We start from the raw sequence: 19,251 nt of genomic DNA on the forward strand, positions 1-19,251 counted from the left end.
CATGCTCTACTTCAACTTCAGCAAAGAATATTGGCAGGTAAAGGTTATTAAAACTCAGTGTCTACCATCAACTTCATCTTGAATACTACTGTAAGTCATAAACAATAATATTATGTATTGATTTCTTCTAAGTCTTCCCAAAACACACACACAGACACACAGAAACCTGAGTATATCTCCTTCCTTTAGCACAACTAACATCTCCAAAGAAATAACAAAAATGAGAAACATTTCAGAATTGAAAAGGGCTACAGCAGAGATTCCTTCTCTAGCCATATTCAGGATTCTGCTTTAAAGTCAACAAGAGGGGCCGGCCCGTGGCTCACTCGGTAGAGTGCGGTGCTGGTAACACCAAGGCCCCGGGTTCGGATCCCATATAGGGATGGCCGGTTTGCTCACTGGCTGAGCGTGGTGCTGACAACACCAAGTCAAGGGTTAAGATCCCCTTACCGGTCATCTTTTTAAGAAAAAATAATAATAATAATAAAAAAAAATAAACTTCACAGCTCTGCAAGGTAAGATAAAGAATATACACACGTGCATGCCTACATACATATTTTTATTAAATCTAGAAAATAAATTAATTTTTTAATTGAAACATAATTGATTTTACATATATGTGGGGTATAGCCTTGAATATCAATACCTGTATGCAGTATGTGATGCCCAAATCAGTATAATTAATATATTCACCCTTACGCAATGTGGTCGTTTTTTGCAGCCCTTTACCAATTTCTCGCTACAACAAGAACCACTAGCATTTAAGTCATTTTTCTATCCAAACTAACTTATCATGTGTGAAAAGGAGAAAAATATATACAGTTGTTAAAATGATTTTTAATTTCTTTTTTCACAGAGACATGAGTGCTAAACTAAGAAAATATAAAACATTTTTATAGCAATGTAAATAGAGAAAAGACTATGGTGAAAATAAATAGTGCAATTATTCTTACAGTGAAAATTATACCTGACTATAGTGCCAGAATTGCTTACTATGAGAGATTTAAATTTTTCCATTTCGTTCATTCATTCATCCCTTGATTTAATGCCACAGGAAATGAGTTTTCATTGCATAGTAAGTCTGCCAGGATGTTAGGTACATGTGATCCAGAAACAATAACTGTCATGCAATTAAGATACAGAATTTACCACATATCTAGAAATATTAAGGCTTTAGCAAGCAATTTAGATTGCTATTTTTGAAGATCACATTTTTCTTCTTCATTTTTGTAAAGAACTTGATTCTATAACAGCTAAAACATTTATAGCACAGTATTACCTAAGATTAATTTAATATACCTCTCTTTTTTTACTTCAAATATCCCCTGGGTCACTTCAACTACTGAAATATACAGTTTTTACACATGTGTTTTGTTCAAATGCATGAGTGATTTTACAACATATTTCATTAAAATGGCTACATACGAATTTTACAGGTGAGGTGTGAATAGCACATGGCTTATTCTGAAAAATATCAACTACCCACATCTCTGTTTTAAAAAACTAATAGCAAAAATAGTATAACTTTACATTTGTGTAGAACTTTAGGTTTACGAACTGCTTAACAAATTCGAAGATATCCAGAAAGGGAAAGCAATTACTCTGGACATAACGTACACATGTGCTTACACACACAGTGATTTGCATCACAAGGTTCTACTCTAGTGGAGCAGACATTAAATATTTTAAATGAGAGACTGGATTTATGACACAGGAGACATCATATAGGCCTGAAAAAACTCAGACCAAGAAAAAGTCACATTGCAAGTGAAGAAATGACTGGGATAGAGACCATAAAGAGACAAAGACAAAGAGACAGAGAGAGACAGAAGAGAGAATATTGAGTTTCTACATATTCCAGAATCTAAACAAGGAAATGCTTTGCACATAAAATGGCAACAATATATCATTATTTTTATTTCATGTAATACTTTTAATGTCTCTCTTGTATCATTAAAGGCTAATCCCACTGGGCCATGAGCAGACCAATGGCATGTGCTACTGTGACTCTCCCCTAACACATTAAGCCATCATTTTGAAGCTGTGGGTTAGAAACTATCAGTGGCACAGTGGTCCCAGAGAAACCACAGCCAGCCCAGGGTAAACACTCGACAAATGCTTGTTGAATGAATCCCCGAGGGCCCATTTCCACGAAAACATATAAACTTTAAGCTTCGGTGGTATAAAAAGACACGTCAGTGGCATAAATAAGACACTTGTGTTTAACTCTGAGCAGAGCAATGGGGAGGTGACATCACTAACTGGAGCTCCTTCTAGCCCTGACAGCCAGTGGTTCACTGAGAAGATGCCTCTCATGTTCATGCTGGGAAGTTTGAGGCTACTGTTTATGCTGAGCTGTGGGTCTGGTTTTGTCACATGAGCACACTACCACCACCAAACTAAATTCAGGGATGTTTTTCTCAGAAAGAAATATTTTAGTACTATGAATAGCCAGAGTTTGAATCAGCAAAAACGTGGGAGTCTATTAGAGTTATCGTAATGAATAATTTCATTAGTGACTTTTGGAAGAGTAGCATCTCAGTACTATTTCTCTGGCTTGGTGATTGAATATTTTAGAAACTTGAATCATGAGACTCCCCATCCCTTGACCTTGGCAAGTTCTAATTTTTCTAATTATAATGACACTGTAGTCCTCCACTAGAGGTTAAGTGTGTCAAACATTTCAAATCACTTGCAGAGTTTGTGAAGGATTTGTGTACCTTCCACCTACAAAGTTCTATCTTCAAAGCTGGGTTCATCCAATTAAATGCCAAAGGTTCTGTGTGTTCTGTGATCAAAGGGAGAAAGGGAAGGATGGGAATGCAGAAAAGGAAGGAGGAGGCAGATGCAGATCTTTATAAAGAGGGAAAATAAGTCAAGTAAATAAAATCTTCTACTGGCTTCTTCACCCTCTACTTAATCAGATTGGAAACATTGCCTGTGATAAACAGAACCATATGTAAGCTAACAACTCAAGTGACGCTCTCAGGAGAATTTGACCATGTGCATCTTCACTGCACACTTGGGGCTGCTATGCTTGAGTTCTATCTGCTTTTTAATAGTCATTCCTGTGCTGTTATAACATGCTATCTCATCTACTGTAGTAATCAGTGTAAGAGTCTTTCCATCCCCTTCTGCTTTCTCCTAATTTTCTGAAATTTCACAATCGGAAGGAAGAACTTGTGTGATAGACTATGACTCTTCCTAATTGTTTCCCGCCCCCACCCATTGCCATGTGACTTGCAAGATAGAGTCCCTGTGGAAAGAATGTGCTTCCCTGCACCACTGGGATCACGTGCTCAGCTTTGAATGTGAACCGTGAACATATGTCTCACACAAGCAGAAGCGTTGAGAAGCAGTAGGCACTTCCGCCATTCCTCCTTTCCTGCTGCCATGAGCTGGGCATGTCCCAGGGAGGGGCTACTCCTTCACCTGGATTCCAGAATAAAGAATGCACACGTGGCCTACAGTCAGCACACTGAAATGTGAGCAAGGAAGGCATCTTTCTTGGCACAAGTCACTGAGATTCTTTTTTTTTTTTTTTTTTTCTTTTTTTTTTTTTTTTTCCTTCACCTGGATTCCAGAATAAAGAATGCACACGTGGCCTACAGTCAGCACACTGAAATGTGAGCAAGGAAGGCATCTTTCTTGGCACAAGTCACTGAGATTCTTTTTTTTTTTTTTTTGTCATATAATACGCTTATTATCATTGTACATAAAATAAGAAAATGACTTAGGGCTCAAGATGATCCTTCACATGAAGAGGAAGTTCTGATTTGATTCCTTCTGTGTATCTCTCCCCACGACAACATATACACTGACTCCCTACTCAGGTAGGTGAGCTTCAGTATAGGTACCGGCAACTATTATTTATAATTGTGGCAACGATTCTTTTTATAGGAGCTCCCATTAGCACCTTAACTTCTGATACATCAAATACACAATGGATTGCCTGTTTTTCAGAGAGCTGAAGAACTACTGAGGGAAAAAAAAAAAACTAATGGAATTTTTCTGTTACACAGCTGGTATCTTGTGTGCATAGAATAAACCAATACCCTTTGCCAAATGGATATAAAAGTCATGTTGCAATACAAATTTGAATTTTTAAAAATATTGTGCTTATACTGTAAATAAGAAGTCTCTTCAATTTTTGAAAACTAGAAACAAAACTTATCTCATTGTCTTTCCCATCAACCCCTTACCTTCTATAGAACCTTTTGTATGAAGGCGTTTGTTGAGTTCATCCAATTTGTTCTTCATGTATGAAAACCAGAAAAGAAAAAGAGAGCAAATCAGGAATGTTCTTTCCTGCACCCTTCTCTCTACTTAACACTCTAATAAATTCAAAAGAGTATCTTAAACTCCATCAATATCATAAACTCTTTTGAGAAATTACTATTTTATCTCAAACTGACGCTCTAGACTCTACTTCCAAGTGGTTCTATGGCTGTGAGTACCTTCTTTAGTCCTTCCATGACTCAGTTTCCTTTCCTTAAACTGTGGATAATCATGGTACCCTGGTTGGTAGTGATGATTATTTGTTAACATATTAGAATTAATTAGAATAGTACCTCAATATTTCAGATTAATCCCTAGATACACTAAAGTGATTCCCAAATTAATTTATGAAATCATTTTTTCCAAAGTAAAAAGCAATGACTCAGCAATTCTGAAAAGTAATAGTTCAGCAATTCTACCTTCACTACATATCCTAAAGACACTCTAGCATATGCACACAAGAAGACATTTGTAGCACTAACTGTAAGAGCTAACATTTGAAAATTACTGAACATTCTCAAATAGAGAAGTGAATAAAATAATTATGGTATATTTACACAATTAAACATTAACTATTAGTAGTAAAAATGAGTTAGCTAAAATATCATGAATCAATACACATAAATCTCAAAAACATAATGATGAACAAAAATAATTGCAGGATACGTATAGTATAATAGCATGTCTATAAAAATCATAATATGCAAAACCATACTACAGGTTATTTTAGGAAACTATAGTAAAGATTCCTTAATATATAAGAGTTACGTATGTATGGAGTTAAAGCACAGAGACATACATGGGAAGTATACACATTGTATTCAGGATACTAGCTACCTTCGAATAGAAAGGAAGTAGGATGGGGGGTTGGGGGGACACTTGGAGCTTTCATTGCATCTGCAATGTTTTCTTTCTTATGATGTGTTTACTGAGGTATTCATTTTTAAATCTCTATACATTTTCAGTATGTCTGGAACTTATTTTATAAGAAAAAGAAGGTATTCTTTTGGAGAAACTCATAGACAAAATAAAGTCAATCCAGAATTTCCTTAAATAGCTTAAGACAAGATATCCCAAAGGTTTCTTGCTCTCCAGAAGAGTGGCAATTCAGAGAAAAAGATACAACTAATAGATTCCTCCAAAACTCTATTTGGGATCCACTTCCCAGGACCACTTCCTGTGGACTTCGGCACGTCAACTCCTGCAGCCGAGGTCTGAGCATCCCCTGTCTCCTCCGTTCTTAATAGGAGCAAAAGTGGGAAGGAGGAAAAACTGGGGAAGTGGACAGGAAGAGCAAACTGGATTCCTCCAGTGGTGAGCCTCCCAAACGGTGGCTCCCAGGCCCCTAGGAGTCCTGGAAGGTAGCAAGTGGTAGGGAAAGGGATAGGGTCATAGGAGAATTATTTTCCATTTTTCTGAGGCCTAATAAAAAAAATCACACATTTACTCATATAAAACCACACATGCAAAAATATCAGATATCCTTGGGTTGGCATCACATCAGCTCCATGTGGTAGCACTGATTACTTCTTGCTATCAGAAGCATTGATTGGCAGCTATAAAGGTCTTTGATCAGTATAATATTCAATAAGTGAATTATTGCTTAATACCTGTAGACTGTTTTGCATTCAATAACCATCCAAACATGGTGTGCTGGGCAGGCTGTGCACCGCACCACCACCCCTCCATGTTGCACCCTTCCCTCCCCAGCCTGCTCTTTGTCCTGGGAGGCTAACCTCTAAGGACTGCATCAGAGAGCAAACTTGCTCTGTGATTTCTTGTTGAGCTCCACCAATAAGGGACACCTGCAGGGGAGTAGGGGAGAGAGACGACGGTAATACCCCCACCCCCAGATCCCTCCCTACCAGGTTGTAGAATATCAGCTGCACTCATCTACCAAATACGATAGTTCCTTCCTATCCAGCTCTCTCTCCATCTTCTAGCAACACGCTCCTCAACCTTCAGGCCTTAGAGGGTGTCCTGCTAGCCCAGGGCACCTCACCATTCCTCACTGACCTCTACCCACTCTGTCCAGCCTTTGTAAATAGCTCTCTCACTAAATAGAACTAAGGCCACTTGTTTCCTGTTGGAACCATTCCTGATCAACATGTGATAAAAAAGAGAGAGAGAGAAAGCTTTAGGTTGGGAATTGTGACTCCACAGAATAGCATCATGAATTCTACTTTTGGCCCTTCATTCTCTATACCTCTGTTGTCCAGTAGAGTAGCCATGAGCCACATATAGCTTTTTACAGTTAAAATAATTAAATTTAAAATTTACTTCTTCAGTCACTCAAGCCATTGGCTTCCATTTTGGACAGCACAGATTATAGACCATTTCTATCATCACAGAAAGTTCTATTGGACAGCACTATTATATACTCAACAAGCTCCTCTATGATAAGCATAAAGATTATTTCTACCTTTGGCTCTACCTTATCATCACAGGTACAGCCCAGGTCAAAATCAGACTGAAGGTACATAATCCCTGGGTAACTGGGTCTGGTAACTTCCTCTGGCATGGTTGGCCTGAAGGTGATGGTACGTAGGAGATGATTCAAACTTCCATGAGTCCCATTATTAGGAGCTGGCTTCAATCCCAGAAGATCTGATAAAAAGAAAGAAAAAGAGCCAGGTGCTTCTTGAATGTCTTTTAATGAGACATGGTAACAATCAAAACCTTTCACTTTCCAAGGGTCTCAAAACTCTGAACACAAATTGGAATTGGATAAAACCAAATTTAGATGTCGGGCACTCCCTTCTTACCTCCTGAACCATCCTGGCCTGACCATGTCTTGCCACAGCTTTCTGAAATAGCCACGTTCATTGCTTGACCATGAATAGAGATATTCCCAAAAAGAAAGTGTGAAGGAATGGGGCCTCACTTAGCTATTGCCTTTGTCTACGATAGCTACAACCCAAGGATTATCAATGTCAGTACCACTGCATTTCTGTACTTCTCTCCAACTTTGTAATCCCAAATTCTGAAATGGGACTTATAATCAATAAATAACCACAAGTGTGCCCTCTAATGTACTTCACAGAAGTGTGGGGATGAGAGGAGGCTTTGGCCATGTGCCTTGAAGCACCGCTGTGAGCTGAACAGGCAGATTTCATAGCAAGCAAATGGTTGCCAAGCAGGCACACAGTGACTCGCCTAACCTGAGAGGCAGGACCAGGGAGAGCTCGCAGCCAAGATGGGAAAAGAACCCAGGAGACCCGACTCGCCAACTCCCCCTCTAACCACCAGACTGGCACTCCCTTACTAAATAGGAAAAGTTGTCCTCATTCGGCAACTAGACGCTCAAGGAAGAAAAATAATTAGGAGCATATAAATAGCTGGCCAGGATGCAAGCTGGCAAAATTTTAACTGGGCTGCAATGCAAGAGATGGAGGTGGGAGAAAGCTCTGTGCGGAACTCTTGCTTCATCGGGTCCCTGACCAGCGGTGTCACACTGTAATGCTATGTTGGATCAGCCAGAGGCTGCCAACAGCAACACTATGAAAACTCCCCATTAGTCAACTGTGGAAGGAAGACAAAGAAGCCTTAGAAAGGAATGATATTCTGTCCTTTGAACCAGTGGGTAAGTTACAATATTTTTTTTGCATGAAGAAGGAGGTGGTCCCAGAAAATAGACACCTCATTTCTTTCTCTGACACTGGGGAAGCTCCTATGTTAACTTAAAATCATTTCATTAGTTTTGATTAATAAGTGACTTACCACACATAACATTATAAAGCTCAATATTTTCAAATGGAGGCACTTTAGTCTTGTACTTAAATGATGGGCCATAACCTACAAACACGGTCTTCCAAAAGAAAAGAAAACAAACATAATTAGACATCACTGCTATTGGGTGGCAACCCTTCCTCTTTTTATGAAGATCTTGCAACTTCCCTCACTCCACCGTCCTCATCTCTTCTAAAGAATCACTAAAACACAACCTCACTTCGCAGCTCTGTGATCATACCTGCATGCTGTTGACCTTGTTATCAAATCCATGGTCTCCCTGGAAAAAACATTTTCCTGATGGTTTCTTATAAACATCCAAAGGTTTCCTACATTGAAACAAATTTATGATCAGCCAAAATTTCTCACAAAATCACTCTGATAAAAAGCCAATTTCAGGGTACATAGAATCTCCAAGAAGGGGCTTATGAAACCTATTTGTCTCTATTAATTGCATCATCCCTGTAGTGATGGATAGATTATTCTGTTCATTTCTCCAAGTGCTTTTGCTTTGACAATCACCCCAGAATAAATGGGGACTTATGAACACAAGTCCTGGTGCCTTAATCATACCTTGAGCCTACAGTGAGCAGGACACTTGTCACAGGTGATGTTCTATCTGTCTATGTGCTTCACTAGCTCCGAGACTGTCAGATTCTTGACTCTAGGACCATGTTTGTCTGGTTCACTTCTACATACCCCTCACTAGGCTCAATGCCAAGACCCAGTAGGCACTTTTTCAATATGTGATGTTTAATCAATAAATGGAGATCTATATTCCATACAAATGTTTGCATACAAATTTACCTGTAAGTATAGTACAACTAGAGTACACTGAGTGGTCAATTTACAGTAATAGTTTCATATCTAACAAAGCTTGGCCTCACCTGGACGGTTTCTCCATTTAGAAATAGAAAATAAAAACATTGCTCTCTAAACATTAAGTCTATTTGAACTTGCCTTTTGTGGCAGGAAGACACTTTTTTTTTTTTTTTCTTTTTGTCTTTTTTCGTGTCCGGCAACGGACCGCAACCCTCAGTGTCGCACCCATACCGGACCGGGACCGGCAACGGGATCGCAACCCTCGGTGCTGCGTCCACCCCTCACTCAGCCAGTGAGCGGGGAACCGGTCTGTATGTGGGATCCGAACCCTCGGTGGGAGCGCCGTCGCGCTCTCAAGCGGCGCACTGTAGCAGTGCACCACCGGGCCGGCCCCAGGAAGACACTTTTTGCATAAGTGTCATGTGGCCCTTTTCCACAAAATTTCAGGTGTATTAATAAAAATATTTCCTAAGTACCTACAGAGTACATAGCACTGAAGTAAAGTGCTTGGAGGAAACAAAGAAATCTAACATGTGGGTCTCCATCCTTAGGAAAAGTACTTTGGCCTTGGGATAGTAACATATGTGCATATAAAAACCCAATGATGCAAGAGTTAAATTTAAAATATTTACTGCTAATTAAAATGCCTGGCTTTGTTCTACACTAATTTGCTCAACTGTCCTCATCTCTCACTTAACTTCTACTCACCTCCCATGTTTTCTTCATATAAACCTACCAAGTATGCACTCTCTTCCAAGCTGCCCATACAGAAAAGGTCCTGCAAAGAACATACTCAGCCAAGCCATTTTAGCCACATCTCTGTAACACTTCCATAAGAATTCCCCGTGTCTATTCTACATGATTTCAATAATTTCTGTTCTTTATACATCTATTTTCTTAATCCAACATATTGAACTCTATCTATGCCCCTGACACTTACAGTATGATAGAGTAGTCCCCACTTATCTACAGGCATACTTTCCAAGACCCCTAGTGAACAACTAAAACCACGAATAGTACTGAACCCTATATTTTCTATGCTTTTCCTATACATACATATTGCTATGGACTAAATGTCTTCCAAAGAATTCACTGAAGCTTGACCCCCATTGGAACAGTGTTAAGAGGATGGAAAATCCAATTATGATATTTAAAAGGTGGTGCCTTTAAGAAGTATTGTGAGAACTGGCACCTCATAAATGGATTAATCCATTCATGGAGTAAGGGGTTAATGGCTTAGTGGGTTATAAGGGAGTGTTTCTGATGGCTTTATAATGGGAGCAAGTGAGCAGATTAACTCTCTTGCTCATGACATTCTCGCTGTGTGATATTCTGGTCGCCACAGGACTCTGTAGAGTCCCCACCAAGAGGAAGGCCCTCAGCAGATGTATTCCCTATTCTTTGGCTTTCCTAGCCTCCAAAACTGTAAGAAATGAATTTCATTTCTTTATTATCCAGTTTCAGATATTCCATTATAAGCAACAGAAAATGAACTAATACACATACCTATGATAAAGTTTAATTTATAAGTTGAGCACATTAAGAAATTAATAATAGCTAATCATAAAATAAAATAATTACTAACAACATACTGTAATCAGGCTGGCTAGTTAGCTCAGTTGGTTAGAGCATGGCCTCGTAACACCAAGGTCAAGGGTTTGGTTCCCAGTACCAGCCAGCCACCAAAAAAAAGACAAAACAATATATTGTTATAAAAGTTAGGTGAATGTGCCCTCTCTCTGTCCCTCTCTCTCAAAATATCTTAATATTTTTGGACTGCAGTTGACTGTGGGTAACTGAAACTGTGAAAAGCAAAACCGCAGATAAGGGGGGACAACTGTATTTATTTATCTGTCACACGTGCCTAAGTGTTCCATACTGATACAGGCTCCTAAAGGACCAACACCATCTCATCTTCTCACCTTTGATGAGAGTACCTAGCTAGAGCACACGTAGCAGTTATTCAATTACGCTACAGACTGATTCATGGCACTTTTCTGAAGGAGAAAGTTGGAGCAAGAGTGAGCGGGAAGGGGCTGCTTCCAGGTCTGTGTGAAAACAGATAAACCTCTAATGATTAAGTCTTTGGAAGTGGTTAGAGCCTCCAAATACGTCCTGTACCAGATTCAAAAGCAAGGAATAGTCTCGTCAGTATTGGAGTCTTTTGTACTTCAAAAGAAGGCAAACATCAGAAATATTTAAAGCAACATAAAACATGTTCACAACAACAGAGGTTTTAAGATGAACAACATTTTCTGAAGTCCCCTATACACATTACTACAGGGAAAGTCTCATCTACCAAGACCAAATCAGCCCAGCATGCTAGGGCAAATCCCCAGTGATACTGTTGATTTACTCAAGTGATATGAATAGAGGTTAGAATATAAATTTAAAAATAAAAGACACACACACACACATGCACTGAGAGACTACAAAGAGATACAGAGATGCTAAAACTCAGAACAGAGATGCATTGTCTTAGCGCTTATTGTTTACGTAGCACATACGGTATTTGGAAACAATGAGATTTCTAACTGCAATTGCTTTTAATGATGAATAAGGACCTTAAAGTATTTCCAATTTCCAAAGAGGTGGTTGTGAAGAGAAATAGGGACAGTTACCTTGCGACATGCCATCTGCGGTCCACCAGTAAATGGATATCCTCAATCCTTCTGTTGTTGGCGTAGTGCAAACGTTTGGGAAGGTGCTGTTTCATGTACGGCTTAAAGTGCTGATCTGGTTTTTTACACTGAAATATAAATGGAATCGAATTTTAAATGGAATGTCTTCTAGAAAAAGTCCTAGGTATTCTCTCTCTAGAATGTTAAGGGAGGTTTTAAGCCAAACAAATGGTTTATAAGTGAATAAATGGAATTTGTCATCCCCTATCAAATAATACACGCTGAAAATGAGTAGGGTCAAAAGGCATTAGATAACTTTAGAGATGATATGGCAGGCTATCAGAGGGGAGTTAGGAATTGCTAAGATATGTTTCTGACTCATGAGAAAATCACTAGGAGCAATTTTCCAAGGCCTTTCCAATTGCTTCATTCAAGAGGTGAGAGGTAAGGTCAGGAGGGAAGAATGCACGTGTTTGGGCCTATCTGGTTATACACTCCTACTTTTAAGGTCTCTACCCTAGATCAGAGAACAGTGGAACAGGGTGGTGGGCAGATCTGCTTCAGAGAAAGTAAAGATTTGTTAAATCATGAGTGAATACTTTTCAGTTCTAATGAAAGAATCAAATATTCTCAGTTTGTATCATTGCCAAGACATTAGCAAGTGTTCAGCTGTCTACAGGCCAGAAGTTTTGAAAGCTCTCAGGAAACAGATAGACAGGATGGCAGGCAGTGAGTAGCATGTTCCTCCCGCCCCACCAAGAGGCAAACATAGGCGAGGAGCTTGTGAAAGCTGCTCCACGGGCAGAAACCCTACAACTTGCAGCACTTACCGTGAGATTAGCAATAATGGCTTTAGGGTCATCTGTTCAAAGAGAGAAGGAGAAAGATTTCAAAAGAGATAACAGTAATCACCAAAAGAAATCATCTTTGCAGCAAAAAACTCAATTATTTCTCCCCTGACCCCCTAGAAGGACCATCACCTGAGTGTTTTGTTTTAAAAAGATAAATAATTGTGTGTGAGTAATTAATATTTCAGTAAGTGAAGTGCAGGTAAACAAGTGTACAAATCCTATAGCAACCTGCCCTGCTAAGTCCAGGTCTCCTCTTCTGGAAGGCAATTTCTCCTCCCATGGCACCAGGATGCTGCTACGTAAATTCCTTCTTCGAGTTCCCCCAAATGATTGCTCTGGAGCATGGACTTAGTTTATTTGCAATATAATATCAGGAACAAAACTGGGCATTTGGAGCTATTAATGTAACTTTCTGTTTATCTGCAGATCTTTGTAACAAGTCATCATCCACTTTAAGATGAATCTTCTAATCCATTGAGTTATTTTTTTAAGGGGAGTTTTGTTTCTTTAGTAGTATCATGGGTCTAATTATACAGAGGCCTGCTCCCTCCAGCCATAGACACTCACATGTATATAACTTCTCTATTTTCACTACCAGCAAACGAAGGATATTTTAGTCAGTACTCTGAACTAGCTAAAAGCAAAACTATGTAAATGATGGCTGTGCACAAACTGTGGACAGGATTATATTATCTGAAGGTCCCATTTTGAGGGGGTGTAGGGAGAGAAAGGAGATTGTAGGTTGTTTGGATTTTGTTTTCTTTTCAAAAGATTTGCTTAAGGATGTCATTATAGAATCAGTAGAAAAGGAAAGCCGTGTTCTGAAGAGATACCGACTGTCGTGATGCAGCCCTCCCTGGAATAGAAACGCCAGTGGAACAGGCCTTGTCTGTATCATTTGCTGCTATATCCCCAGGGCTTGGGGCAGAGTAGGCACCTAATAAATATTTATTAATAAATATTAACAGATTCTTGTTCCTATTTGTTGAAAATACATGAATAAGCTTGCCTTGGGGTATAACTATTCATACTCCAAAGACTATTTCCAGAATCTTAGTTCTAAAGCTATGCAATGCAAAGCTAGAATGTGGATTTCATTCTATTTAAATTGGGTTAAATTTTATTTGCATCTTTTCGTGGAAAGAAAATGAAAAATAATGATAACAATACTAGTTAACACAAGCAGAGTCCATACCATGTGCCTGTTTCTCTATAAGAGCTTTGCAAGCACTTTCTCTCTGGTCATTCACAACAACCCTGGGGGAGGTCGATGCTAAAAAGTGGAGGAGCCTACACACTGGGACTCAAGCAATCAGACTGAGCAAGCCATGCCTTGAACCTCTATGCTCTTTGCCCTCATTGACCATAGACCTCAAAGGGACCAAACACAGTAAGTTTATCTTCTTTGATAACAAACAGAAAGAAATAGCATGGGACAATCTTGCACTCAGATAAACGCCAGAGTTTTGCTAGGAAATAAATGACTGAGTTCATGTTTGGGACACCAATCCTTCCATTCTGAAGTACTCAGTCCTTCCATGCTAACGGTCCCCACTTTCTGTGTGGAAAGAGTGGTGGTGAAGAATCAGAAAATCTGGGTTCAAATCCCAGCTCTGCTGCTTCCTAACAGTCATCTTCCAAGCCAGTTCCTTCATCCCTCCCTGCCTGTCTGTAAAGAGGATGGTAACACTTTGGCACAGGGCTACTGGAAGAATTAACTAAGATTGTGTATATATCCAGCTGAAATAGTGATGGGACCAAGACATCATTGTCATAACTAATATTTGTATAGCTAAATACTAAATACTAATCTAAGTTACATATACATAACCTCTCATTTCATCTCCCCAGCAAACCTTACTTTACCACTAAGGAAGCTGAGGTACAGAGTGATTAAATAGCTTGGCCAATGTCACACAGTAAGTACCTGAGTCCTAGGATTGAACCCGGACAAACTGCCACCAGTGTCTGTGTTCTTCATCACCCCCTCTACTGTCTCTCGCAAAATGAAATCACATGTGAAAGTGCTTTGTAAAGTAGCTATTTCATTATTAGTAACTATTATTCCATTGGTCCCCAGGAAAGCTTTTTTGCCCCTAAGACGACCTCCTCATTACATTTACTAATGCCACAAATACTTCTCAAAATAGACAAAATCTTTCTTGCCTAAGCCCTAAAACGAAAACTCTAAAATGAAGAGGTACCGTAATGACTTGCATGCAGTCTGTGGTGAGGGCCTGCCTATCTCAAGCGAGCAGAGAAGGGAGGACGCAGAAGACAGGAGAGGGCATGGAAAAGAGAAGGCAGAAACACTGAAGTGTTGTTTATTTCACAACATTGCCTGGAGCTGACCTTGGAATGTTTCCCATTTGTGTTGACTCATGAACATAATTTGGAAAAAAAACTTAATTTTCCAAAGCTTTAAGCTTGGCATCAATGGTTTCTTATTCCCAAGGCTAAAAACTCTAAATGACTTTTTTTTCCAAAATGCAGCATGTCTCCAATAGAACTATGGACTTCTCAAAAGTTAGGTGAGCAGCATCTAAAAATTTTAGTCCACAAATTAAAGTTTTTATCAGTGGCATATCATAACCTGAATATGTACGAGTAAAATATGTGACGAGATTATTTATGCTTATTTTATTTCTCATCTTTCAGAACAGCTGTCACTTCCAGAAGGCTTAATATTGTTTCCTCCTGGATTCTGCCAATTACTTTTACAAAGGGAAAGAGCCCCCTTCAACAAAGCTCCTAGGAATTTTCATTGTCTGAATGTGGTTCTGCCAACCATGCCACAGACTTTCTAGTGTCAGCTAAAGAGCTAGTCTGAACTTCTTATCGAAAACTCCTTCTCTTGTAAACAGAAGTTTTTGGTTATAAACACGCCTCAAATTAAGTGCCATTTCCACATAACAAAAACAAGAGCAAATATTTATATAATGCTACTATGTGCCAGGAACCACTCTAAGTAATATACATAGATTAATTTCCACAATAACCCTATGAGATAGCAACTGTCATTTATCATCCACATTTTTCACACACACACAAAAAAACTGAGGATTAGAGTTTAAATGACTTATTCAAGGTCACTCAGCTAAGCAGTAGCAGAGCTAAGATTTCTACCCAAGTATTTTAGCTTCAGAGAACAAGCCCTTACCTACTCCACTGTATTCTCATTCTAACAACTTAGTATTTTAAGGATCAACTCACATTTAGCATTATTGCTAAATTTGGGTCGAATTCTTCCTAGGGTTCCAGGCACTAAGGTAATATCATCCACATTAGTCAGGTAATTGCTCAAGAATTCAGTTCTATCACATGTGACATCTTCCATTCCTATGGGGAGAGGAGAAAAAAAATACAAATATTTTCAGGCAATCTTAAAATTAAAATCTTAAACAGACACTAAAGATAACATCCAGGCATCTCTTTAATTAGTTTTTAACAACTTCGTGGGAGGAGCCCTCGCTTCTGAGATTTCCTAAACTGATTTTAAATTTTTTAATGCTTCCTATTATAATCTTTTCAGTAGACTTTGATTTATCCATATCATCTAGCAAGCACTAGAAGGTTGAAAATACATCATTTCAATTATCATTTCAAGTCATTCAGCCAGAACAGCAAGACAAAGGAAGTACCATAACCATGATTTAAAAAAAAAATTTACACAGTGCTTATGAAAAAGATCTATTCTTTAAAAAAAAAAAAAAAAGAAAGAAAGAAATGCTAGATTGCTTCAAAACTCTTTCCAGCTGGGGGTGGTATAAAAACCGGAATATACAATTCTGTCTCTTTTATAAAATGTCATTTGCCAACTCTCTAATATATCTCCTGTCTTGAGTGCATAATCACCAGTCCTAACTCTGTCTCCTCTGGTGGCCTTGGATGTTACTGACAAAACAATATTGGCTACAAGAGATGAGAAAGAAACATGTCAACTCCAATGACCACCCAAACTGAAAAACAAAATAATGCTGAAAACAAGTTATAAACAATGTAATTAGTCAGAACTGAAAGCTAGCAACTAGGAAGAAAGGGTCTAGGTAGGGAATTTTTTTAACCAACGAATATTACTCCCTCACCCCAAGACTTACTTTCTGACCCCACCAAGGGGTCTTTATCTTTTTTATTGAAACATAATTGGTTATACATACTTGGGGGGTACAGAGTTCACTATCAGTACTTGGGTACAATATGTGATGATCGAATCAGGATAATTAGCAAATTCATCATTACAAAACATAATCATTCTTTGTGTCCATTAACCCTCCTCCTGTCCCACCTCTAATAGCCTCAGTTCTGTTCTCTCCTTCTGAAAGTTCAATGTATTACCGTGATCTTTCTTTTTTTCTTTCTTTCTTTCCTTTTATTTATTTTTTAGCTCCCACTTATGAGTGAAGACATGCAGTATTTCTCTTTCTTTGCCTGGCTGTTTTCACTTAACATAATTTTCTCCAAGCTCATCCATGTTGCTGTAAAGGGCAGAATTTCATTGTTTTGTATGGCTGAGTAATATTCCATTGTGTATGTCAAGGAAAATTTCTTGATCAATATTTTAAAGAATAAAAACAAAAACAATCTTAAATCTTAGAATCATAGACTATGGAGGCTAGTAGAAATCTTACTGTCATTTTTGGAATTTATGAGATGACATGGAACTATGGAAGCTTAATAAATTGCTTTGCATAATCCAATATAAGAATATTCTCTAAGAGGAAAAGGAAGCGATTCTGTAAAGGATACCCTGAGGTTTTAGAATAAAGAAATATAACCCAGAGTGGCCTGGACCTGGTAATATTCAAATTTTTATCACCTCCTGGGATCCCAGATCCAGATCTCTCTTTTTTTATCCCCCAATACAAATTGGAATGAAAAGAGAGAAAAACAACATATACAAACATAGCACAAGGGTTATGCATCTTGCCTTTCAACATTTAAACTCTCAGGAAGAAAAATAAAAACAATAAACAGCTACTATGTTCTAGTTCAATGTTAGCCCAGGAAGGGAAAGTCTCCAAATATATATTAATGGAAGGCTGAAAAGATCTTTTATTTGCTACATTTCTAGGAAGTCACTGATGCCACCCCAATGGTGAATAATCTCCCTTGCTTTCAAAGACCATCAGAACTGTGTTCGGTGCTTGTCAAGCATCCTAACCATTCACCCTCCCGACCAATTTTGCATAGGTGGTGTTAGTGTTCTCATTTTACAGGTGAGAAAGCTGAGACCTGAAGAGGCCACATAACATGTACAGTGTCACATGGCTCTTAAGTGGCATAGTGGAACTGAACTCCATTGAAAATCATTTTGACTCCAAACACCATGTCCTGAAACACTAGACCACACTACCTTTTAAGAAACAGACGCTGTGGCTTCCCCAAATCAAATGGATCTACTTATCTCGGAAGCCCACACACTGACAAGACAAGGTTTTAATCTAACCATGACCTTGACAATGCTTCCGCGCGTGACCCATCTACTTCTTAGACATCTGGCTCCAGCAAGTGAGCAAACGCTCTTGACACCTCTGGGCAACTTAAATTACATCAGCTTTGTCCCATGCTCCAAATTCTCTGTCCTCTCTCTAGCTGTCCACCAAGCCAAACTCCTGGAGCATGATTTTGCAGAGGGTATCATTTAGTCCCCTCAGGGGAGCAAGTTAGTCCCCACATTTTTTTCCCATTTCTCATGGTTCTTCTAGAACATTCTGGAAAGAACTTCATACCCAGGGCAGAGCTTTAACTAGGGAGAATTGTCTGCCACTTTTTACAGAACTGCCAAAGAGTCAACCAATTTTTCTCATCCAAAAAGCAAACAACCCCAAATTTTAAGGCCACTATTTCAGTGTGATATTTCTGGGATTCGGGATGCACTCTCTAGAACTCAGCACATCTGTGAAATAAGAATGCCCCCACTTAGATCTATAAACATATCACATTTATGATGCTTTTGATCACCTCAAAAAAGTGGTCATGCATTTTTCTACTTTATAAAGTGATTTAGAGAAACTGCTTCCTAAACTGCTACTTCCTTTCTTTAACCGTCTGCTGTTTTGCAGCAGGGTCCTCTGGTTTTGGCCTTGAATTCCCCTGGTGAATTCTGGGAAAGCATTTCACTCACATGCCACTTCTTTGACAAGAATCTTATGTCTCTGCCTCTTCGTCATATTTAGATTTTTTTAACCACATAAACTCTGTGGGCTTCTATTGGGGATGTGGCTGGCAGGAATGGAGGACTATCACCTGATATGTCACATTCACAGAGGAAGCTGATAATGTCACAAGCGAATTGTCTGCAACACTTTAATAAGAGACAGAGTTTCTGTAGAAAGGCCTTTCACACAAAAAAGAGGAAGATACAGGAAGTCTCTGCTTTTGATCAAAATAAACCCAAGGTCGTCTCAGGTCATCTCATACTTTTGAATCATGGCCCAATTTGTTTCCCCATCTTGAAAAAAGGGGGAAGCAGGTTAAGAATAGAACCTTGGATTCTGAGAGCAAGAGTCCTTTTCCTCCACATTATTTATTTATCTATCCTATTAGCAAAGAAAAAACAAAGCTTTACCGTGGTCTCCAACAAAGATGACATTTACACACCGATGCAGCTTTTGTTGTTTCAGTCCATCCATTAATTGCCCCACAATCTTGTCAATTTCCCTCAGAGGATTTGTCATCTGGAAAAAGCAGCAAGTTAGTCCCTGCAGGTTTTTTTGTCTTTCCGTTTCTCATAGATCTTCTACGCTAGAACATTCTGGAAAGAAAACTTCAGGCCCAGAGACAGAGCTTTGTCAAGGGGAGATTTGCCTGCCATTCTTAAGGGAAACACTTTATATCCATATTATTTCAGGAGAATTAAAACTTCTCTTCATCTTTTTCAAGATTTGTTAATATAAAAATATTAGAACTATTATTAAGGGAAATTCTTTTGTTAAAGATAAGTGGCCTTT

The 19,251-nt window shown here is 38.8% G+C and overlaps 1 protein-coding gene across 6 annotated transcripts in view; it reads right to left on the reverse strand.

Moving 5' to 3' along the window:
- Positions 1–19,251, reverse strand: part of ENPP2 (ectonucleotide pyrophosphatase/phosphodiesterase 2) — a 104,201-nt gene that overhangs the window by 16,821 nt on the left and 68,129 nt on the right. For 4 of the 6 annotated variants that reach the window (XM_008578619.1, XM_008578620.1, XM_008578617.1 and 1 more), the window contains 8 exons: positions 18,870–18,978; positions 15,515–15,640; positions 12,281–12,312; positions 11,451–11,578; positions 8,249–8,336; positions 7,999–8,086; positions 6,701–6,885; positions 4,203–4,254 (listed from right to left, as the gene is read on the reverse strand). In XM_008578619.1, coding sequence (XP_008576841.1) covers positions 4,203–4,254; positions 6,701–6,885; positions 7,999–8,086; positions 8,249–8,336; positions 11,451–11,578; positions 12,281–12,312; positions 15,515–15,640; positions 18,870–18,978 — 808 coding nt within the window. The remainder of the gene's footprint in view (positions 1–4,202; positions 4,255–6,700; positions 6,886–7,998; positions 8,087–8,248; positions 8,337–11,450; positions 11,579–12,280; positions 12,313–15,514; positions 15,641–18,869; positions 18,979–19,251) is intronic. The other 2 variants (XM_008578621.1, XM_008578618.1) reach the window with 1 other exon arrangement.

This window comes from Galeopterus variegatus, unplaced genomic scaffold, assembly GCF_000696425.1.
Source record: "Galeopterus variegatus unplaced genomic scaffold, G_variegatus-3.0.2 Scaffold1730, whole genome shotgun sequence".
Taxonomy (NCBI): domain Eukaryota; kingdom Metazoa; phylum Chordata; class Mammalia; order Dermoptera; family Cynocephalidae; genus Galeopterus; species Galeopterus variegatus.